We start from the raw sequence: 24,331 nt of genomic DNA, 5'->3' as shown, positions 1-24,331 counted from the left end.
TAGGGTGTGACCCCCTCCACTAGGTTTAATTTTTATTTTTTTAAATGTGGGTCTATTTGGAACCAAGACATTTTTTCTGGTTTGGAGCTTTGCTAATCTTTCTTATCACTGCTTCTGCCAACCTCCCTGTATTAAGAAGTTCCTGGCTTTCAAAGGTGATAGAGGTCTGCAAGGCAAAGATTGTTTATGAATTAATTCAACAGACATCCCAGAGGCATTTTTTTTCTTTTTAAGTGCTTTACCTATGGTTGATTCTGCCTTCACTGCTCTTGGCATGTTTAAAAAATCATCCCTGCATGAAAGCATGTTTCCCAAATGTTAAACCAACTGAAAGCTAATAATACACATAAGAAAATATCTACCCCAGCATGTTAAGATTCCTCCTTTGCTGTCCATGTTTTCTCCATGTGTTCTGTCTGCCTGTCTAGTGCCCTACTTATCTCAAATTGGTTTCATAAATTTCTATCCTGGGATTGAAATATGGGGCTGTGGTTCACCCAGGGCTGAATGTGAAAATAAATTCTTCTAGACTTCACGGTTCTTCCTATAAAATTGCCAAGCTTGAGCAGTTACCATTCGTTTCCATGACAACCTCTTTCTGACTACAATTGCTTGCATTCTGGTTTTTCTACTAACTGATTTTTCTGTCTCTGCAATGTTTCTTGTGGTTTAACTAGGACAAAAGTATAGCATAGTATCCTTGTTTAGTAATGAGCACGTGCTGTCTGCAGGCTTTGAAATAGACACCCCAGATAAATTTGGAAGAACGTGCCTTCATGCTGCTGCCGCAGGAGGGTGAGTAGTTAGCAATTTCCCTTCTCCCTTCATGACTTAACTCCTCATTTCTCTTACTTGGCTTAAGTTGTCTGTGAATCACAAGCAGTCTCCTTAGATGGGTAAGAATCATTTCTACCGACGCCAAATAGCACTTTTGCATTTCCATATTAATTGTAAGTTTGTTCTTCCTAAGAAAAATTGTTAGCCCACCTCATAGAGAGAATTGTTTTCTTTCGTTTTCTCTTCTCTCTCTCTTTCTTTTTCTTTTCTTTTCTTTTTTTTTTAAATTGTAGGTCTTCAGCCTATAGAATATGTACTTACCTGATATGCACTCTACCAAAAGAAAACAATTTGAGATTTGTTCCTAAGTTTTTCCTTTTTTGTCGCTGGTAGGTGAATGATGATCAAAGGAATCCAAGATTGAGTTAGTTCATGTTTACTGACAGATATTTTTGTCCTGATTTCAAAACTGATTTTTAAGTACGTCAATGGTTAAATGTGACTAAAGGGCAAAGAAACTCAAGGGATAGGCAAGAAACAATTTAATCCTTGCCTTTTTTTTTAAAAAAAAAGTTGTAAAGAGCATTTTTCATCAGACCCCCTTTATCATATTAGTGGTGAGACTTCGGCTCTGGTCAGCGTGTTTCAATATATGACCAGACATTGACCAAACATGGCCTCCCTCGGGTGACCTTGTTTGGGTAAGGTATTAGTTCTCAATCAGTCTGCTAGTCCTCAGGGAACAGCACTGCTTCTCTACTTGTCATCTGTACATTATTAAAGGCATCACCTCTTTATCAGAAGTGGGTTGACTGGGAAGCTTTAGAGCCCTTACTTGCAGGGGTCCCTTCCAAAATTGTGTATTCAGTTTTTATATTCATAATTATGTCTTATTTTTTAAATCACTCTCCTTCTCCCCAACCTTCTCCCCAAATTGAATGACCTTCATAAGCCAAACACCTAGATCTGCCTCTGCCTTTGTTCCTTTGGATTCATTCAGTAAGAGACAGGGGCTTTTACATCAACTGGCAGGCAACACCAACACATCATGGTCCCAGAAAGTTCTTATATTTTAGGACTGAAACAGTGGGTTCTCTGAGAAAGGTGGCTACAAAGAGTGAGTGGGGGTGGGGGGGTGGGAGAGCCTTGCTCGGGTTCCTTATTAATGAGATCATTTTTCATATTAAAATCATAATAAAACAGTAAATCCTAGACTGCCTCTCAGCCCTCCAAGTATAGAATAATAATGGGTGATTGTCTCTTTTTATGCCGACATTTAAAAAAATTATCAGACCTTGGCAATGCACCGTCCTGGGTTCATATCTGAAGCTCCTATTACAATTAATATTTAGCGACATGCCCTTCAATTGGAAAATTCACTTCAGTGGGTCCTTTATCTCTACTAAACATGATTTATTGCTTCTGAGAGTGACAAAGAAGCTCTGGAAGATCACTGTGCCCCCTTACATTATTTTTGTCCTTTTATTTTTTGCACATTTATTTACCTATATTACAAGGACAGGGAAATGCAGCTGTCATATTTCCCATTATGGAGAGTCTGGTTTGAAAATGGTTATCACGGTGAATTCATTCTCCTGTGATAAAAGGTAATGTTTCTCCATTCTGGCTCATTGTGTAGAGGTGACATGAAGTCATCACAGGTGTAAGGGGTTGTTTCCTTAACTCTTGATGGTTTTGAAAGAGATTCTCGGGCTACACGATGAAAACACCACTAAAGGTTTAGCCATGTAATCATCATTAAATACCTTGGTCTTGGAATTGGAAACATTCCATCAAGCTCTTTAATGCATCAATTTATTAGGTTGGTATTGTGAATCCTTGCAATGTTCCATTCCTCTAAGATGCTCAGGTTGGTTTTGCATGAGCAGAATTTAAAGCCGGAGCTCTCATTTCATCCTGGCCCCACACTTCACCAAAATCAGCTCTGTCTGAAGATAGCCGAGCAGTTGACCTGTACCATCTTAATGAGGTTTTCCCTGTCTTTCTAGTAATGTGGAATGTATAAAACTCTTGCAGAGCAGCGGAGCAGATTTCCATAAAAAGGACAAGTGTGGGAGGTATGTAAAAGGGGAATTCTGCTTCAGTGCCTCGGTGACGGGTGGGGAGCAGTCCTTCTGGAATCGTGTTGCAGTGAAATGGTAAACAGGGAAGCTAACTAGGGAGATTCCGTGCTCAGAAGGAAATCCCTTTTTGTAGCGAGACACCCACGAGGCAGACACAAGCCCCAAGGCAGGCATGTCCTCTCACGGCTTCTGTTTGGAAGTGCCAACTGTGTCTTGTCTTCTTCTGGTCTTTTCCCATAGCATCTCTCTATCCCCTCCCCTCCACGTGCACCCTGGTTCTTGAAGTTACAACAGATTTCTTCTCTTCCCAACCTGCCTAGACTAATGCCTTCCCACCCTTCCAGATTTCTGTCAGGTAACACCTCCTGCCCCTGCTGGCGGGACTGCTCCTCCTCTCTGCTCCCCTGGGACCTCCCTACTCGACAACGGGAACACACATCACACTGTTCTAGTGGACCCTGGCTCTTCTGTCTCTCCCTTCCCTTGACCGTGGGGCTCCTGAGCACCAGGACTGGGTCTCATTTTCTCTTTACCTATGGGCTCTGCCACATGGTTGGTACCCAATAGTTTTCCATCTATTAATGAAAACACAAACAGTCCACTATGTAAAGTGCTTACAATTTTCCTGTTTTTGGATGGGCAAGAAGAAACTCAACAAGTAAAAGTGCCCATACATTGACTGTAAGATATGAAAGAGTGGTGCTTGAAAATTAATAAATAGTTCTTGAGATAAAGTTATTTTATTTCTAGCATTTCATTTGCTTATTATTCCCTAACTATTGGCTAGCGAATTCATGTTTCTGCAATCCCTTACTCTTGGCAAGGTGCATGTATTTTCCTGTTACCCACTTGGTTTTCCATACCCACTCAGTGAGATAAATGCGGGTGCTTCTTACCCTTTTCAATAGATGAAGAAGTTGAGCTCGGAGAAACTAAATGAGTTATACCTGTAATAAATTTCCATGTATGTGTAAAATATCAGGAGTTTTTGACCTAAACTAGATGTTGGGGGCAGCTGCTCACGGGTCATTATTGAAGGAAGACGAGGAAGCTCAAGCCCAGAGAGGGATGTGGTTTGTTGCCCTTTAGAGATCTGTCTGGACTACAACACAGGGCTTTTGAGTCCTTGGACATTGTTCTTCCCTTTAATCTATATCCCTACCCCCAAGGGTCTTATAGTTCAGTGGAGAAGATGAGACAATACTGAGAGCTACAGTTAAGGCAGTGTGAGATGAGACCTCAGGAGAGACCAGACAGGAGCTGCATGATCTCAGACAAAAGGGAAGGAAAACTTCTGGGACTTATGAAGCTTTGGGGTTTTGGTGGGTGGAAGAGGAGAGGACATTCAGGAGAGGACATTCCAGGGAAGAAAAAAACAACATGGGGAAAGGTAGGGGAGATGTGGACATGATTAGACAAACTTCAAGTGACCCACTTGGATGCAGTGATGGGTTCTTGTAGGGGGGCAGAGAGAAAGTTTAGGAAGGTAATTTGGGCCCAGCTTGGAAAGGTCTTTGATTTTAGACTAAGGAATCAAGGCTTTGCTCACCAGAGAGGACTGACGGTTTTAGACCAGGATGTGGTGTGTGGGTGTCAGAACTTAGAAAATCTCGTTCTTTACTCATACCAACTAGAAATCGGATGGAAGTTTGGTTAGAGCTAAGGAGGCCAATAGGGATGGTATTGCAATAGTCCAAAAGAGCACTAGCGTAGACCTGCACCAGGACAGGCACTGGGAGTGGAAAGAAAGACGAGATCCCCGGGTAGGTGTCCTTGTCTGAGGCCCTGACTTTGTAGCCTCAGCTCCAACTTATAAAGTCAAAGGAAGGCTTGTCCCTTGGCCTCTACACTCTAGAGCTGAAGAGCCTTCCCCACTCCTAGGAATACTGCTGTCAGTGCTCCTGCTGATTGGGGGAGGGTCTGTTTATCAGATGAATGAAGTAACAAATTGCTGTCTGTTTTTCAGGACACCTTTGCACTATGCAGCTGCAAATTGTCATTTCCACTGTATTGAGACATTAGTGACCACAGGGGCCAACGTTAATGAAACAGATGACTGGGGACGGACAGCTTTGCACTATGCTGCTGCATCAGACATGGATAGAAAGTAAAAACGGCCTTGCTTAAATTTCCTTTGGGGGTCTGACTGGGAGGGGGAGGGTTTGCTGAGTTCTCTTCATGCTGCCTCCTGGAAACTGTGAATGAAGAATGTCTCTCATTCAGACCCAGAGGAATTAGAATTGCCTCATCCCTAACCCTGCTTTTCCCATTCTGCTCTCTTTATGTTTATCACGTGTCACTGCCCCATGGTTTCTCTTCTCTGGTCTTTGGGTTGAATGCCAAGTGGGGCTGTCAAGCCCAGGTTTTCAGTTCATTCATGATCAGTTGTAATTTACTTTGTCATATCCTAGATTTTACATCATCACCATTTAAATGCTTCATTTGCCCTCAAATTTAATATTTGCTAATAGATTCATCACATGGTGGAAGTATCCGTGTATATACAATCCCAGAAGCCTTGAAATGCAGCGTCAGTGTGCAAAATTGGCACTGTTCTTCCAAACTGGGCATGGGTGCTCTCTCAGGAGCTGGAGGAGAGGAAGTTGGTGCCCTGCGTGTGTTTGGATTCTAGGTGCCTAGGAACAGAAAGCCAGTTCAAGTGGGAAAGGGGGAGGGGTGCCAGCCTACAGCCTCTGAGATTGCTCTCAAAGACTCGAGCACCAGAATGCTTTTTGGTGTCCCTGTTTGGAAAATTATTGACTTACATGCTGCGCTATGCTATGGAATTGATTCTGGGTCAGCGCTAAGTTCTTTTCGTGTACAGCTGTGGCTTTCAGATATTTTACAGTGACCCACAGTAAGAAATACATTTTACGTCATGACCCAGCATCCATATTTAAATAGGTATGTTTTAAATATAAATGTAAAAAGGCAGCCAAAATTTTACAAGACCATATTTACCTTGACTATGTGTGATGCATTCCGATATCTTCTCTTTTATTTTGTTAAGAAAAAAAAAGCAACAAAATATTGCGACCCACAAAATTGATTTCACGATTCCGTGATGGATTGTGACCTGTATTTCCAGTTTGGAAATCAGTGTTCAAATCCCCCTCACATTCATACACTGCTGGCAAGTCTGACAGAGCTGCCCTCGGGCTCTCATAGCCAGGCCGGTTATTCATTCAGCAAACATTTATTGAGAACCTACTCCGTAGCAGGCTCTGTGCTGTTCTCTTAGAATAAACTGGGGGAACGAGTACCCGTCATGTGTTAAGAGCTCTACAAAGGGGTCCCTGGTGACGAAAGCTTGCTCTGGCCGAGGGGGACTGGAACCCCATTGCTCGGTAAACGTGGTGCTGAGCTGACAAGGAGGCAGCGAAGCATGTGGAAGGAGTCAGGGAAGTGTTAACCTCCTGTTTACGTGGGAGCTTAGGATACTCGTGGAAGGGTGGACGACTTGATGTCTTACTCGCCCTTTCCTGGGTGGGAGTTTGAGGAAAGCCACCTTCTCAGTTGGGTTCCTTGGAAGAGGATAGGAATGGCCTTTAGGAGAACCACGTATGTCCTCTCTGAAAAGACCGTGATGCTCATTTCTTTTGGGTTGCGGGAAAAGTCGTTGAGATATAGGTTGGATCAAAATTGCGAGCGACTGTGCCATGAAAGCAAATAATTGTAATTTTTTTTCTTTCCCTTATGCTGAGAAGTAAGACTATGTTAGGAAACGCCCATGAAAACTCCGAAGAACTTGAAAGAGCCCGAGAGCTGAAGGAAAAGGAGGCTGCGCTGTAAGTTTCTGCTCGGCTTAACGCGCAAGATGGGGTCCCTGACGCGCGTCTGCTTTTCTGGTGGCCGCGGGGGCCAGTCTTTTGTTTGGGGGCTTTATTTGGGATCTTGAGGAAGTGATACGGGCTTGCCTTTAGTGAAGAAGAAATGATTCTTTTCATATATCCTTCGGTTATGCTATTTTCACACAAGAAACTCTTCCTAAAGTTGGAGCCTCACTGAGACTTGTCGCCGGGATGGGTCCGCGGTTTCTCGGAGTCTGAAATACTGTGTTTGACTCTGCCACGGATCCTATGCGTCAGGAGACATGTTAAGCTCCCCCCCAGGGCCTTAGGCTGTCATTTAATGACCTGGGGTAACTATCTGGCAGGTTCTAGAAAGAAATGTTCTGAGATTCCATGTGAACTACACTGCTTGTGCCCTGCGGCCCCCCAGCGCACACACACCGCAGCTCACAAACACCCCCTGCCCCACCGCAGCCCACGTGCCCCTCTCGGGCTTCTGGTAGAGACTCAGCCTGGGTTGTGACAAGAGCTGGGAGTCACTGCCGTCACCCAGGGGTGCCGATGCGTAGGAAGCACTAATGCTTCGTCCTCCGAGAGTCCCTCCTGTGTGACAAGGCACCGTGCGAAGGTCGTGCTCTGCCTAGAGCAGTGCCCAGTGTGTCATGGCAATTCGGTAACTGTTTGTTAAAAAACGAGCAAATGAATGAGCGCCGCCCACACTCTGTGTCCCGCTCTGTGGGGCCTGGGGAGGGGGTGCTCTAAGAGTCGGCACACACGGTTCCTAATGCGTTTATTCTCTTCTCCAGCTGTCAGAGGAGCCAATTTCTCTGTCACCCGAAGGCTTGTGTCCCCTCTGGGATCTTCCCGCTGTCCACTGGGCGCTCTTCCCATGTCCAGACCGTGGTGGAGCGGGGAGGTAGAGAGTGTGGCCCTGCTACAGGCTGTCCCTGGGGTGGGGACAGGACACATAGTAAAACAATGACCGAGGTTTGGCCCCGACGTTCCAAACTTAATGATATTCAAAGGCTGTAGAATCTGAAGCCACCTCAGCAAATGCCCCTCCTCCAGCGAAATGGCAGCTTGCCCAGTGCCAGAGCAGGCCTCTTGACATCTGACGGGGAGGGAGCCTGGGTGGCCCAGTTGTCCAGCATCTGCCTTCAGCTCAGGTCACGATCCCAGGGTCCTGAGATCGAGCCCCACATCGGGCTCTCTGCTCAGCGGGGAGCCTGCTTCCCCCTCCCCGCCTCTCTGCCTCCTTGTGATCTCTGTCTGTCAAATAAATAAATAAAATATAAGTTAAAGTTAAAACACACTCAACTCAGTCATTGAGTGCTTGTGCTCTCTTGCTCGCTCTCTCTCAAATAAATAAATAAAATCTTAAAAAAAAAAAAACAAAAAACAGCTGTGGAGAGGGAAAAAGGACAAGCAGGGGAAGGCAGGGAATCGGCTCGCTGGAGGGCGCCTTCGTGCAGGGGCCACACCTCTCACCCAAATGCAGTCCTGATTTAAAGGGCATGTCTTGATTTTGCAGCTTTGGTCCCCAAATTGCTGGCCATGGCCTGGGAGGAGAAAAGATAAGCATCCCCAGTTAAAACTGGAATTTAGGTCCCCTCACAAACGATATAGAGAATATTCCGGCTCTGTAGTACTGTTGTTTTTCCCGAGACTGCTGCTGGTAGCAGCGCACGGCTCTGTCCTGGGGTACATAGCTCTTTGGGAGCAAGTCCAGGTGTTTTTCAAATTACATGTTAAATTCGCCAACTGATTTTTAGAATGTAGCTCTTTCAGAAGCTGGGGATTTTGTGTCCACTACAATGTTATTCCTGTTGAAGGATTTTATTTCAGGAGCCCAATGCTGCTTAAAATGAGTCAGACCTGGGAGCCTGTCCATGGGCATTTAATTACCAAAAAAAAAAAAAAAAAAAAAGAAGAAAAAAAAGACTTCCTTTTAAGGTGCAAATCACCAAAGACTGCATGATATTAGGACTCTAGTATTAGTTTGATTTAATATGGAACATTTTATGGATAAATCACACAACATGTAGATTTTTGGTTTAAAAAAATGTATGTCTTTCATCAGTTTTTTAGAAATTGAAATGTGTTTTAATTGTGTTTGTGTGTGATTTATTTACTCCTTTTGCCTTATGCCAAAAAGTAGGTGAGTGTCATTTTAAAGTGTTTGAGTCACAGGATGGTGTATGGAAGTGTGGAATCACTTTATTTTATACCTGAAACTTGTAACATATATTACACTGTATGTTAACTAATTAGAATTAAAAAAAGAAATAAAAACAAAACCAAAAATAAAGTGTTTGAGTAAACTGTAGAAATTTGACTTTGTAAAGGACATGTTCGTCCCAATGCTGCAGATAGAAAACTGAAATTACGGAGTGGGGCTCCTGCCTACTTATTCCCTTTTTAAGCAGCAGGATTGTACGCTTTGTAACAGGCCGGGAACAGAGCTCCGTACATCCCTGGGCACACGTGTCAGCATTTCAGCGAAGGTGGAGCTCCTTCCTCCAGCCTATTGTAAAGATTGTAGCTTTTTTAGAAAAATTACAACTTTGTCAGAAAAGGCTTTTTAAGCTTATTATTTATTATTTTATTCTAGTCCATACATAATGATGCAATTTAAGCCTCTCTCTTCAAATGTGGTTACAGAATTAATCCTTTGTATTATTTAAATGTTCACCCATTCCTTTAATCTTTTTATTGTTTGGGCTATTCTTAAGTTCTTTCCTTGTTGTTATTTTCTTATTCTTTCTAGCTTTCATTTCCCAACCTTTTGATTGACCGCAGAGTCTTCAATTGCAATGTTCAAAGTACACCCCCCCTCTCTTCTTACAATGGGCTGAACACATCTTTGTTAAATTTGAGACTTCATCTTTTGAATGTGGAGCTCTAGAACTCATTTTCAGTAATTTTTTTTAAGATTTTATTTATTTGAGGGACAGAGATAGAGACAGAGATAGTGACGAGAGAGCACAAGTGGGGAGGAGAGGGAGAAGCAGGCCCCCCGCCGAGCGGGGAGCCCGATGTGAGGCTCCATCCCAGGACCCTGGGATCATGACCTGAGCCGAAGGCAGACGCTTAACTTTGCTTCACCTGCTGAGCCATCAGGTGCCTCTCTTCAGTAATCTTGATGGCCGACAGGTTCTGTGCACTGGGTGTCGTGCGCAAATGATGAATCATGGAACACTACATCAGAAAATAATGAAGTACTGTATGGTGACTAACATAATTTTTTTAAAAAGGTAAAAGGGGAAAAAAGACCTAATTATTCTTTATTATGCTAGGTGAAACAGGTCAGAGAAAGACAAATATCCTAAGATTTCACTTATGTGTGGAATCTAAAAAAGAAAAGAAATGCGCAAACAAAACCAGACATAGACTCCTAAGTACAGGGAACAAACTGATGGTTTCTGGAAGGGAAGTGGTGGAGGGTTGGGCGGAAAAGTGAAGGGCTTTACATGGTCCCATTTCCAGTTGTAAGATACGTAAATCATGGGGATGAAAGGTACAGCATAGGGAGTACTGTCAATAATATTGTAATGATGGTGTGTGGTGACAGAAGGTGACCACACTTAGAGTGGTGAGCATTGCATAATGTAGAGAATTCTGAAATCACTGTGTTGTAGACCTGAAACTAATATAACATTGTACGTCAACTGTAAAAATTCCCCAAACATTGTGTTATCAACACAGGAGGAGACAATTGGATCGTTTTAATAGAACAGAGTCCAGATATGAGCCTTGTGTTGGATAGATACGCAATATTGATGATGACCTTAAAACAACTCAGTGGGAAGGAGATAGTCATGGATAATTTCTTCCCCCCTCCCAATAAACTTAACCACCCTCTTCTTCCTAAAGCCTTTCCTGAATTCTAGAATGACTAATTTAAGCTGAAGCTAAGACAGAAACACACACACACACACACACACACACATAAAACTTCCAGTACATAAACCCTCACTGCCGGAGGATTTTTAAAGAAACACTTAAATTCACAAAGTGCTTTGTGGAACATTCATAATAGGAAGATATCTACATTAAGTATTGCTTCTGGTCTAGAGATGTTTTTCTGAAATAAAACCTCATTTTTATACTTACAGATGTCTAGAATTTCTGCTTCAAAATGATGCAAATCCATCGATCCGGGACAAGGAAGGTTACAATAGCGTACATTACGCTGCTGCCTATGGCCACAGACAATGTCTGGAATTGGTGAGTTGTTCTGTCTTGTTTTGTTTTCTCTAACACCCACTGCACATGCCGGTCTCAATCTCTCAGAAATGCCCCCACTACCCAATTAAGTTCTCATTAGAAATTACCTTGAAGATAGTCTGTGGTAAGTAATTCCATTGTCTTACTTTACAATATGTTGTTGACCTTGCTCTGTTTCTGTCCATGCTCATCCCACAGCAGACTGGCAGTTGCTTCTTTTCTATATTAATCTGGACTCGGAATGCTTGACTGCTGTACAGACAGTTTGCATTTTAAAGATAATTTGGATGTATCAGAAACACTTGGTATATTTTTCTGAAGTCACGCTGATCACCCTAATGTTCAATAGGGTTGTAGGAGGACTTACATAACCATTAGGGATATGCTTGTCATGGTCCCACATGTGTAGTTTACGGAAAGAAATTGGCAAAGGCACAGCAGCACCAAAGATTTCAAACCTATAGTTATGAAAAATCATCTGGAAGTTTTAAGTCAGAAGCCCTTCTCTTGGTATAGGTCACCAGACAAAAACTTTGGTGACCATAGGGACAGAAATGTAAAGTGAACAAGTGAAGTGAGCCCAAGTCTAGAGCACTAGTGGGGGAATTGCAACAAATGGGACATGCTCTTTCTAAAGAGAGAAACAGCTTGTCCTCCAGGGATGGAGATCAGGTGGTAAGTCACACTCAGGACCGAAGTCCGGTGCTTCAAGAGAAACTAGAAATCTAGACTTTTTATATGAAATTTCCAGTTTTGGAAACACTGAGTGGCCCAGGAAGAAAGAGTGCGTTTGTGGTTAAATCCTGCCCACAGGCCACCACTGATATCTCCTCAGCCTCACCCGTAGGTCTGTTTCACCAGGACACACAGGCTATCACAACTCTCTAACTTTGGGCCAGTGGTAGGAGCCACATTTCTAACTGGACTCCAGCTCTTTCCTTGTCCTTTTCAAAGGAGTAGTCCTACTTTTCCGAGTTGCTGGGAAGTATACTTTGGAAAACACTTGCATTTTATCAGCTACCCAGTCTGTGACGGAAGGCATGCGGCGGAAGACCAGCAGGCAGTTCTATCAGTGCCTGCATGGAAATGACTGAATGATGTCCTGACACTTTCCTTTACCTTTGGCCTTGCTGGTAGGTTTAAGTGGTTCCACTTAGGGTCATTTCTTTTTCCTTTTTTTTTTTTTTTGTTTTTTTGTTTTTTGTTTTATTATTAAGAGAGAAAGAGTGAGCCTGTGCATGCAATTGGGGGTGGGGTGGCGCAGAGGGAGAGAATCTTCAAGCTGACCCCCCGCTGAGCACAGAGCCCAGCACGGGGCTCAGTTCCACAACCCCAAGACCATGACCTGAGATGAAACCAAGAGTTGGACACCCAACCAACTGGGCCACGCAGGTGCCCCCAGTTAGGGTCGTTCTTACTATTTTTCTCTTAGCCATGGATGTGGAAAAATGTTCATAGACATTTGAAAATGAAGGTGTGATTGGAAAAAAAGAGCTGATTATTCCAGTGCTGCTTTGTGTGGCATTTATTGGTGAATTATACTGCCCTCATCATTCTTGAAGACTTCTAAGTCTTTTTTCCTGAGCTTCTTGTGGATGCTGAAGGTTTCCTTGTTTGACCTTGGGGCGGCATTGTTGTCCCTCTCGTTCTGATTCCGTCCGACGTCCTCTTCCAGTTACTGCGGCTGCATAACAAACCACCCCCAACAATTAGTAGCTTAAAACAAGTCATTATTTCATATCTCTTACCGTTTCTGTGGGTCAGGAATTCAGGAAGGGCTGAGCTTAGTCGTTCCAGCTAAACGTATCCTTTGAGGTCATAGACAGTGTCTGGGGCTGGCATCTTTACTCATATGTCAATCACCTGGGTTGTAAGATTTAAATAGCTTTTATGGGGCTGCTTTATGTGGTTTTCTCCAGCCTGGTGGTTTCAGAGTAGTTGGATATCTCACATGGTGGCTCAGGGATCCAAAAGCGTTCCGCTCGGGACAGAGTGGGGGGAACCAGAGCGAGAATGAGTGAGAGAAAGACAGTATCGCTCTTAATAATCTAGCCTGGAAGGTCCCACAGGGTCACTCCGGGGAGGAAAATTAGACTCCACCTTTCAAAGGGAAGTGTGTCGAAGAACTTGCAGACGTATTTTAAAACCACCCAGTTCCATAGGAAGACGTAGAAAGCTAGTGATTCCATAGCCTTCTATAAGATGGACCTTCATGGAGAACCACAAGTAGCCAAGGGGCAGTTCCTTATCTTGTAGAGCAAACCAAACCACAGGACAGTAAGTGGTTTGTACCAAAGACATAGCTCTGGCCAGTGGAAGAGGCAGGCTTCTGAACTGGGATTCCCGATTTAACAAGAAATGTTTACCACGCTCCCTCCCAGTGCAGGGCAGAACTCCCCCACCCCCCAAGGCTGTTCGGCACAGAGCAAAAGCTTGGTAGGAACTGGTTGAAGACAACATCCCTTCTGCCTTCTAAATCCAGCATTGCTGTGGGAGGGGATCTAGACCTATCACCGGACAGGACTCTGTGTCTAGGTCCCACGTAAGAAAGGCTCCTCACAAAGTGTGTGTTTAGTAATCAGTGGCAGCGTGAAGGCTGACTGTTGTTAAGACCCATTATGCGCCTGCGGTCCAAAATGTACTTAAGACACAGCTGTCTTTAATTGGTTTTCTCTATGAAAAACACGTGTCATAATTGGACATATGAAATTTTATTACAAAGTTATTATAGTCTTAATAACTTTGCTGTTTTAAAGTACTTTGAGGAGTTATCTTTAATCCCATAGCGCAAGTAACTCTGAAAATGATTATCCTGTAACATTTTCTTTCTCTGTAAATAATATATTGCATATTATTTTCATTTTTTCTCGAAAGCCATTTCAGGGCCATTATTTCTGTTCTCCAATGAAAACGTTTTCTGTCCACAAGAAGGTTTTTTGAAGTTCTGTCTCATAATGAAATGACCTCTTTGATTATATCAAAACTTGCCCTGTGTAATTTACAAAGAAATGATTATTCTTGGCAATTTTAAGACATTTGAAATTAGGTAGGGGAGGTATCCATTTATCTTCATTTGTAGTATCAACTAAAAAAGTCAGATTATTGATATAGATTGGTAGAAATGTCATCATTTACTTTCAGGAAAGAACCAGAGTGGGTTTACAACACAAATGGGATGAAAATACCCCCCATTACCCCAAATGATTGCGGTAGGATGGAAAGTTCTGTCTATTTCCATTTTGGAATGCATCCTAAAATTCCTCTTGGGTGTGGTTCAGCTAAGCAGAGATCCTAAACAAGGTACCGACATTCTTGGACCTGCCCCCTCCCACTCAAAACAAAACACAATGCTGGGCTTTCCCGTCAGACTGACTTTGCAGAGCCAGACCGCTGCAGCTGTCTGTCTTACTGCCGGCTCAAGAGCTGCGAATGGCTTTGGGAGTGGCTGGGGCCACCCCTCGTGGCATTTACTGCGTGTTTCTCACGTGCCAGAAATGCCATTTAATTATTTTTTTCTTTAAGTTATACTGAGATATACTCGACGTCCCACATGTAAAGTTAAGCTGTGCAGCGTGACAGGGCACCCGGGTGTCGGCTGAGCGTCCAACTCCTGGTTTCCACTCGGGTCCTGACCTCGGGTCCTAAGATGGAGCATCAGACTCCACTCTCGGTGGGTTGTCTGCTAGAGAGTCTCTCTCTCCCTCTCCCCCTGCCATCCCCCAACTCACACTCTTTCTGTCTCTAAAATAAAGAAATCTTAAAAAAAAAAAAACTGAAAAAAAGGTGTACAGCATAAAGACTTGACATCCATATATTGTTAAATGATTTCCACAGTAAGACTGGTGATCATCCACGATCTCATGTGGACACACACACACACACACACACACACACAAAAGAAAGAAAGAAAGAGAAGGGGCACCTGGGGGGCTCGTCAGGTAAGCATCCAACTCTTTATTTTGGCTCAAGTTGCGATCTCAGGGTCTTGAGATTGAGCCCTGCGTCGGGCTCCACACTCAGGACGGAATCTGCTTGGGATTCTCTCTCTCTCTCTCTCCTTCTATCCCTCCCCCCTTGTCTCTCAAATAAATAAAATCATAAGGAAAAAACAAGAAAAGAAAGTATTTTTTTCCTTGTGATGAGAATAGGGCTTGTTCTTGATACAATAAGTTGGGTTTTTGAGGGACACCTTTTCTGATTTATACTTGCTTCCTCTCTTTCTTGTACCACGATACCCTCACAGTCCTGAAAACTCCCGTTCTGTGGGTGCTAGGCATTAGGGAAGCAAACTAATTAGCCGGTATGCACTTGGAGGTGCATTTCCCAGACTCACCACTGCTCTGCCAGTACTCTCCCTCATCTTACCACAAACACCCCTGCCTTCCTGGGACATCATCCTCTTAACAGACCGGTCCCGACTCTGCTGGAATTATACCAGTGAAAGACAAGTTTCCAGTCCCTCTGAGAGGCTTCCCGGAGCCTCCAAGCAGGAATTATGCAGAGAGTCATTTCTTGATGCCACATTCCCTAGCCTGTGTGTCTGGCCTGTGGAAGGAAGAGGGTATTTGCAGCCCCTGAGCCTTCGCTGCTACACCAGGGCCCTTGGGGAGTTGGTCCTTTGGGAGATGGTGTGGCACTGGAGACGGTGGGTGACCTTCAGAGCCAGCTGATCTGGAACGTTGGTAAAATTTATCTTTTGCCTCTTTCCTCATCTAGTTGGGCAATTACTGTGATTATGCATATCGATAAATACACATCATTAATTTTGGTGCAGATTTTATTTGACTCTGACATTTAACTTGGTATGGGTTTCCTTGGCGTTCATGGTTTGTGGCCCCTCGCTGTGATCATAAGCTTGAATTTATAAACCATGCTTTGTGCTCAGTCTATTCTGCTATAATAAAAAAGGAACAGAAATTATTTTAATTGTTTTCACTCTACTTCCTTATATACATTTATATTGAATTCATTCCATAAGCAAACAACTTCCAGAAAGTACTATGAACTCCTTAGCCTTGATAGAATAGCCAAGGTCCAGGATTCTGCCAAGTCTGCCTACTTAGGCCAGCGTTCTCAGCTGGTTGTGATCAAAAACGTATGTACTATGGGTACAAGCAAAACTCTCCCCATGAATGTGTGCTGAGAGCTGTGATAAGTCATATTCAGTTGGGCTCAAAATAGCAAAGCAGAATGGAAGAGACTTGACCAATAAAGCATCTCCCGTCTGAATACAACTTATGTCTGAGTGGGGGAAGGGAGTTGGCGAAGGAGAGCCCTGTGCCTCCCCTTTCCTCTATCTGGAAGGCATTCGTACTGGCTCTGCAAGGGAAGATTACAGAATCATGTCCCTATTTGGGATTTGTGAGTTTATATTGGCGTGCTCTTTTTCTTTTACAATATTAGAGATTTGTCTGTGAACATAAAGATCTTTGTGGCTTTGTTATTGAAATGGAAAAATGTATGTGCCAATATGATTACGTAAATTGCCTGCAGAAATTTAGAAAGATGGTTTGAAAACTCCAGGCCTGTGATTAAGTTCAGTCTGAGATTACACCATGCCAAATTACTTGCGATTTGGCTGCTTCCCTGGGACCTTCTCCTCCTTTCTCTGTTACGAGCTAACTTGGACTTCAACTGTGAGAGTCCATGGGGGTGACAAATGCCCCTGCTTGTCTACCCTAGGAGTTTCTGGGATTCTCTGGAGATAACTCTCTCTGGGCAACCGAACACTGAAACTATGCCGCTTTCAGATAAACTACTCAATGTTTTGAGCTGTTTCTTGTGTTTATCACAAGACCTTAGGGGACCATTGTCACTTGGCTCTGTAGAAAATGTACTTCTATTGGCAAAATCTAATTAAGTTTCTCAAGACTAAGAAAGCAGGGTATAAGAGAAGAGTTAAAAAGAATAGGGTTTCTGGGGCTCCTGGGGGTCTCAGTGGGTTGAGCCTCTACCTTCGGCTCAGGTCATGATCTCAGGGTCCTGGGATCGAGCCCCACATTGGGCTCTCTGCTCAGCGGGGGGCCTACTTCCCCCCCCATCTCTCTGCCTGAATCTCTGCCTACTTGTGATCTCTCTCTCTCTCTCTCTGTCAAATAAGTAAATAAAAATCTTAAAAAAAAAAAAAAAGAATATGGTTTCTAAGCCGTTATCTGAATATGAGAAGAAGAAAAGCCAGCAAACTTGAACTCTAGCCCCAAGCAAGTCTCTGATGACTTTTTTCTGTCCCCAGAGGTACTTCTTAGAGATGGACCTAGAGGTGTATATGACCTTCCAGCAGGCAGACTTCCAGTGGGCGGAGGAAACCTTAACAGTGCTGGTCTTGTTTTTTCTTCTAATTTAGTTGAAGAGAACATAAAATCTTACAGGGAACTCTCATTAAGGAAGGGCGGTGGGGGGGACACAGATCTCTTCCTGCCACTGGCAGCCTGCTAGGCTAGAAATGTAAATATAAGCCACAACATTGGAATCAGCATGTGACATGAATCTATGTTCGGAAGAGTGGAATAGACAGTATTTTAGGACAAAGTGTATCATTTATTTCTTTGTAATACAGCAGGAAAAAAAATTTTTTTGTCTTTACTGTGAACGTATTTGGCAATAGATGAAGGAATCATTCCACGGGGTGTACTAAAATAATTTCATTTTCACTTTTGTTGATGGCCCAGGACGGTGGGGCCACTGCCTCCATGTTTCACAGTGGAGCACCAGTGTTTCAACCCACGGCCCCCTTACCCATTTAGGAAGTTGGAGATCCTAGGGCAGCTTGTAAGGGGGACAGCTCTGCTATAAATCCCACTACTGCTCCCTTCCCCCCAGAGCAGATTGTACAGATGATTTCTCCCGACTCCAAGCCCAGTGACAGAAGCTCTGAGGAGATTTTTTGGATACCGGATATGTGTCCTGTGCAATTTAGGGACTAGGTGAACTGACATAACAATCTAAAGACTGTATAGCTCTGACCAGAGCTTGCTTGGCAGAAATTAAATAAAAAGAGGTCTGCATTTAAGAAATACTCCATCCCCACCAGTGATGGGTCAAAAGTATACACTTCCCAATGTCCAAATGTGCGCCAAGGGCCAGAGTTGGCCTGGAGTTCTCCTGGGTCCTAGTCAAGAGTGAGGAGACCCAGGATGCTTGGGGTGGGGCGGCAGGTCAGGGAGGGAATGTGAGTTGCTAGCAGAGAGGGCCAGTCACACAGGGAGCGGGAGCTGCAGGTGAAGGTCCCAGTGTGGTGGGGTTGCTCAGAGCCTACCTAGCATCCCGGATAGAGAATGTCCCTGCCAGAAGGGTACCCGTCCATTGTCCATGTCCCCATCTGTGTCCTCTTTTCCCCCTGTCTCTCCCAGTCCTGGAAGAGGCAGAAGCAGAGACAGACAATGAGGAGAGGGTGGGGAGAAGCCCTAGGCTGGGGACAAAGCAGTCAGCCTTGCCTCCTTCCTTGCCCACTACAGGCTTTGTGAGAGGCAGAGAGAAGCTTCAACATTAAACAGCATTCAGTGTTTGTGATTACTACGCTGGACGAGACACACTGTTTACTGATACAAAGTTATACTTGTAGCTAAAGTGTCCAGAGGATTTTTTATTATTAGCTGAAGATTTTATCAGAAGTGACAGGAAAATAAGTAGCCTCATAAAGGAGATTAGACACAGGACTGGGAAAGGGAGAATAAAGTTAGTGTGTGATTTTACTTTGTGACTCATTGATTCAGTACAAAGTCACACGCTTAGCATCATTGTTTTAGGGAAGATTAATGCCAAGCTTGAAGGAAGAATGAACTATTATCCTTTCCATGTATGTGGATTTAAATACCTCTTTATAAGACAGAGGTTCTAGTAATGCCAGGCACTTATCAGGTACCCAAAATTGTTGAACAAATGAAATACACTTATGAATGATTAAGCCTGACTTAGTGATAAAACTTAAATTCTACCCAAACTTAAAACTTCTAACTATTATGATGACTGTCCTATTAGGAAGGTTTTTTTTGTTTTTTGTTTTTTGTTTTTTTTTTTTATAGAAGAGACACAGGTGGGAGAAGAAATGAAAATTTACTTTTCTGTGGTTTGGCCTTTTCTTTAGATTTGATTGCTTCCCAGCACCAACTCGTTTTATTGCAATATCCCCTCCATTTTTTTCTTCCTCAAGATCTGAAAACCTATGCTGATATATCAAACTGATATGAAGACACCCACCAAACTAAAATTATATACGCTGACTCCCCCAACACACACATACACATTTTCTATAATTTCTTCCAGGTGGACAGTAGGCACTAAGGGCTTCAAGGAAGGGGAATTATTGCTCTTGCTATAGGAGCTTCTAAAGGACTTAGTGATGTAGGAGAAAGGAAGATTTCTTAAAGAGAATATAGCTTAAAAGCCTAAAAAAATTTAATCTGGCCTTTCTTCCCTCTCTCTTTTTTTCTTTCCTTCTTTATTTCCTTCTTTCCTATTCAGTTAAAGACCCATTGGGCAGGCCTGGTTAGGGCAGAAAAGTAGTCTAATTTGCCTGGAGCCCAAGGAGACGGTGCGGGGAAGGCAGCCTAGTAGAGACTGGAACCCACTGAAGGACAGTGTCCTAACCGTATATGCACCACAACACAACTGTAAGATATGTGAAACCAAAACCAAATGAACTGAAAAGAGAAATCCACAATCATAGTTAGAGACTCACACTTCTCTCTTAGTAATTGATAGAACAACTAGACAGAAAATCATGAAGCATATAGAAAAGCTCAATAATACAAGAGGCTCTAATTGACAGTTATACAACACTCTGTCCAACAAAAACAATGAATATTTTTAAAGTGCGCATGGGACATTCACCAAAATATCCTGAACCACTGGACAAACATCAATAAATGTGAAAGAATTGAAATCATATAGAGTATGTTCTCTTACCACAGTGGAATAAAACTAGAAATTGGTAACAGAAACATACAAGGAAGAATGTCCACTGCTTGGTAATCAAATAACAGACTCCTAAATAATCCACGGGTCAAAGCAAATAATATCAAGGGAATTCCAAAAAAATATATTGCATTGGATGAAAAGAACAATGCAACAAATCAAAATGTGGAGACACAGTTAAATTAGCACAGATGAAAAATTATATCTCTAAATGCTTACAGTAGGAAAGAGGAAAAGCCTCGAGTCAATCTAAGTTTCCACCTCAATCTAGAAAAAGAAGAATAAAATAAAGCCCAACTAAGCAGAAACAGGAAATAATAGAGATGGGACCTAAAAGAAATAAAATTGAAAACAGAAAAATAATGGAGAAAATCAATTCTTAAAAATCTGGTTATTTTGTAGACTAATAACAAACCTCTAGAGAGACTGACCCGAAGAGAGAGAAGGAGAAAGGGAGAGACCACATGCATGAGAGAAGACACACTTCCCAGTATCAGGAATGAAATGGTGTGTCACTAGAGACCTTTCAGACATCAGAAGGATAATAAAGAAATATTGTGGATAGCTCTATGCACATAAATTTGACAAAGTTGTGAGGTAGATCAATTAATCATAAAACACAAATTACCACAATTTACCCAATATAAAGTGAATCATTTGAATAGCCCTGTAACTACTTAGAAAATTGGATTTTAGGGATGTCAGGGTGGCTCAGTTGGTTAAGCAACTGCCTTCAGCTCAGGTCATGATCCCAGGGTCCTGGGATTGAATCCCACATCAGGCTGTCTGCTCAGTGGGGAGCTGGCTTCTTTCTCTATCAGCTGTTCCCCCTGCTTGTTCTCTCTCTCTCTCTCTCTCTCTCTCTCTCTCCAACAAATAAATAAAAAATCTTTAAAAAGAACTAAAGAAAGAGAACTGGATTTTAAAACTCTCCCAAAAGAAATATCCAGGTCCAGATGATTTCACTGGAGAATTCTACCCAATATTTAAGGTAGAATTAATACGAATTCTCTAAGATGTTTTTTGAAAAAATGGAAGAGAATACCATCCAGTTCATTTATGAAGCTAATAACCTGCCACCAAAACCAAACAAAGGTGGGGAGATATAGGCCAGTATCTCTCAGGGATATAGATGCAAAAACCCTTAAAATATTAAGGAATAGAACTCAGTAACATATACAAGGAATTGTATATCATGACCAAGTGGGATCATTATAGGGAAAGCCTATTTCGATAATTGAAAGTCAACATAATTCACCATATTAATGGGTTAAAGAATAAAAATCGCAAAAAAAGAAAAAATCACATGATTATGTTAAATGACATGGAAAATTATGACAATTCAACACCTTGAATAGATTCATCTTCTTGAATGGACTTTTTTAAAAACTCACAGAAGAAACAGGAATAGCGGGGAGGTTTCTTAGTTTGATAAAAAGCATCTAGCAAATTCATTAAAAAAACAGCTAATATTGTACTTAATGGTAAAAGACTGAATGCTGTCTCCTAAGCCTGGGAACAAGGCATGGATGACTGCTTTCAGCACTCTCATTCAACACTGTACAGAAAGTTCTAGCTAGAGCAAAAAAGCAAGAAAAGGAAATAAAATGCATAAGGATCAGAAGGGGAAAAGTAAAACTCCCTATTTGCAGATAACATGATTGTCTACATAGGAAATCCCAAGGAATCAAGAAAAAAACTCTCAGAACTCATAGTATATATAGCAAGGTCACAGGATACAAAATAAATATAACAAAAATCAGTTGCATTGTTATATATGCAGAATGAACATGTAGGCATCAAATTAAAGATACAGTATTGAGGCGCCTGGGTGGCTCAGTGGGTTAAAGCCTCTGCCTTTGGCTCAGGTCATGATCTTAGGTCCTGGGATCTAGTCCTGCATCGGGCTCTCTGCTCCGCAGGGAGCCTGCTTCCTCCTCTCTCTCTGCCTGCCTCTCTGCCTACTTGTGATCTCTCTCTGTCAAATAAATAAATACAATCTTAAAAAAATAATAAAGATGCAGTATCATTGACAACTGCCAAAAAAATGAAATATGGGACTTATCTCCTGAAAAGTACTAAATGCTGATGAAAGAAATCGAGGAAGGTCTGAAAAAGGAGAGATTCTCTGAAATTTGTGGCACCAGAATTCATAGAACTTGGATCAACCATTAAAAAGTCATCAGACGGGGCGCCTGGGTGGCTCAGTGGGTTAAGCCGCTGCCTTCATCTCAGGTCATGATCTCAGAGTCCTGGGATCGAGTCCCGCATCGGGCTCTCTGCTCAGCAGGGAGCCTGTTTCCTCCTCTCTCTCTCTCTCTGCCTGCCTCTCTGCCTACTTGTGATCTCTCTCTGTCAAATAAATAAATAAAATCTTAAAAAAAAAAAAAAGTCATCAGACATTCATTCCTGGAAAGAACCAATCCTTCAAACAAAACAAAACCCTACTTCTCTTTCAAAGCCTTTCAGGGCACTTGGGTGGCTCAGTCAGTTAAGTGTCTGACTCTTGACTTTGGTTCAGGTCATGATCTCAAGGTCATGACATTGACCATTGTGTCAGGCTCTGTGCTGGGCATGGGGGTCTGCTTAAGATTCTCTCTCTCTCCCTCTGACCCTTTTCCCACCTTTCTGTCTCTCCCCCTTTCCTTCCCTCTCTTAAAAAAAAAAAAAAAAAAGCCTTTCTCATGAAGGAGAAATTTAACAACTCTGCCTATTTTTAGTAAAGTCATAGTAATGAGCATTTATTGCAAGCATGTTGGCCCAGGCCCTGTGCCTGCATTGTCTAGTTTAATTCTCGCAACAGCACTGTGAAGGAACCTCCATTTTTATCTGTATTTCACATGCGAAGACCCTAAAGTATGAAAAACTCAAATAACTTGCCCTGGGTCCTGCAGCTGGTGTGATGCAGAACCAGGAGTCCAACCATGTTTATCTGACTCTCAACTTCAAGCTTTAACCGTTATGTGGTACTCTCTGGAAGACTGGCAAATTCCACTCTCTGAAAGCTAACGCTATCTGAGAACATCCAAATTCCACACCCACCAAGGCAGGGCCATCCAACCAGGATATCACCGAGATGTGCGTGCAGTCTTAGGTTTTATCAAAGGAAAGCGGGACAACCTTGGACGGTGCCAGTAACAGTTATGTCTGTGTCATCTTTGGAAAGCCTTGTCTTCACCACAAGTGTGTCTTTCCTTCTTCTGTCAGGAGAACAAAGCTGCCTTACAGCATTATCCACCTAGTGAGAAGTAAAATGACCCCAGCTACAGCTCTCAAGTATATCCCACTGCGGCCCCGGGACTTTAGCACATATTTTCATAAAAGCACTCTTTCTTGGACCCAGCCTTCCTTCTGGAATCTCTGTTCAGTATCTTTGTAACAGCTGCCATCAGCCTGGCCTCGCTCTGCTTTTAGGAACAGCTGCCAGGAATGACCCCTTCCAGCCTGGGGGCGGGGGGGTAGGGGGAGCAGAGGGAGGAGTGACTTCCCAACAAGATTGTTTCTTCAAGGATACCTAAGCCTTAGCAGCTGCCAAAGGCTTGTCGTTTGTGAAGTCTAGATCAGGTCCCTAAAATAATCACTTCTTTCTTGATCCTCACTCAGTAACAGAAAATGTGGAAGTCTGAGCATTGTGGAGTCAGGAGGAGAGCTGACATAGACACCTGTGCCTTCAGGTCATAAGGTTATGATAGTCACAAAGAATAAAGAGCCTTTCTAAGATTCCAGAGGAGGGTATAGGGCTCAGCCGTCTGTAACAGCTGAAAGGGATATTTGGAAAAACCAAATCACAGAGCAATAACTGAGATTTATTTTCTTGTATGAGCAGATACTTATAATCCAAGTGGTAATATCATTGGACTTAAATCCTTGCCATTCCACACTTGGGAAGGACTTTTGTTAATACTGAACAATGAAATTCACTTGGCCACTGGGAAGGCAATTTAATATAGTCACAACTTCATAGAATTTTTTCTAGGGAAAATTTGTAGTTTTTTTTTTTTTAAAGATTTTATTTATTTATTTGAGAGAGTGAGAGAGAGAGCACAAGTGGTGTGGAGAGGCAGGGGGAGAGAGAGAAGCAGGCTTCCCATTGAGCAGGAAGCCCGATGTGAGGCTGCATCCCAGGACCCCAGGATCATGTCCTGAGCTGAAGACAGATGTTTAACCAACTGAGCCATCCAAGTGACCTGGAAATTTGTAGTTTTCCAAACACATGACTATTTTACACAAAAATTATTTTTTTATTCCATAAAGTTTTCTTAGTTGATAGCAATCTTCTTTGCATCTCTAATTCCTCACATTGATGTGACACGAACTATGTAAGAGATCATCCAAAGTAATCATTTCAGACAAGCAGCATGGTTTTGGTATCATTATCTCCTTAAAAATATTGTTTAAAGCATAAGAAATATTACAGTAAAGATGATATGCAATTAGTATTTCCTGTGTGCTGGTCTTTTTAAGGCTTTATAATAGTCCTGACAGTTGGTGAGGTTGGAGATCAGGGTCAATGTAGCTGCTTTTATGAGTTCATAAATG

At 42.7% G+C, this 24,331-nt stretch overlaps 1 protein-coding gene across 7 annotated transcripts in view; it reads left to right on the top strand.

Annotated features, from left to right (window-relative positions):
• The window catches only part of ANKRD44 (ankyrin repeat domain 44), a 315,981-nt gene that overhangs the window by 211,815 nt on the left and 79,835 nt on the right, over positions 1 to 24,331 (top strand). For 5 of the 7 annotated variants that reach the window (XM_032354282.1, XM_032354278.1, XM_032354277.1 and 2 more), the window contains exons 12-16: positions 678 to 795; positions 2,787 to 2,855; positions 4,828 to 4,968; positions 6,569 to 6,649; positions 10,768 to 10,879. In XM_032354282.1, coding sequence (XP_032210173.1) covers positions 678 to 795; positions 2,787 to 2,855; positions 4,828 to 4,968; positions 6,569 to 6,649; positions 10,768 to 10,879 — 521 coding nt within the window. The remainder of the gene's footprint in view (positions 1 to 677; positions 796 to 2,786; positions 2,856 to 4,827; positions 4,969 to 6,568; positions 6,650 to 10,767; positions 10,880 to 24,331) is intronic. The other 2 variants (XM_032354276.1, XM_032354281.1) reach the window with 1 other exon arrangement.

This window comes from Mustela erminea, chromosome 8 (genome assembly GCF_009829155.1).
Source record: "Mustela erminea isolate mMusErm1 chromosome 8, mMusErm1.Pri, whole genome shotgun sequence".
Taxonomy (NCBI): domain Eukaryota; kingdom Metazoa; phylum Chordata; class Mammalia; order Carnivora; family Mustelidae; genus Mustela; species Mustela erminea.
The sequence above is the reverse complement of the archived record's forward strand: the minus strand, read 5'-3'. Positions and strand labels throughout refer to the sequence as shown.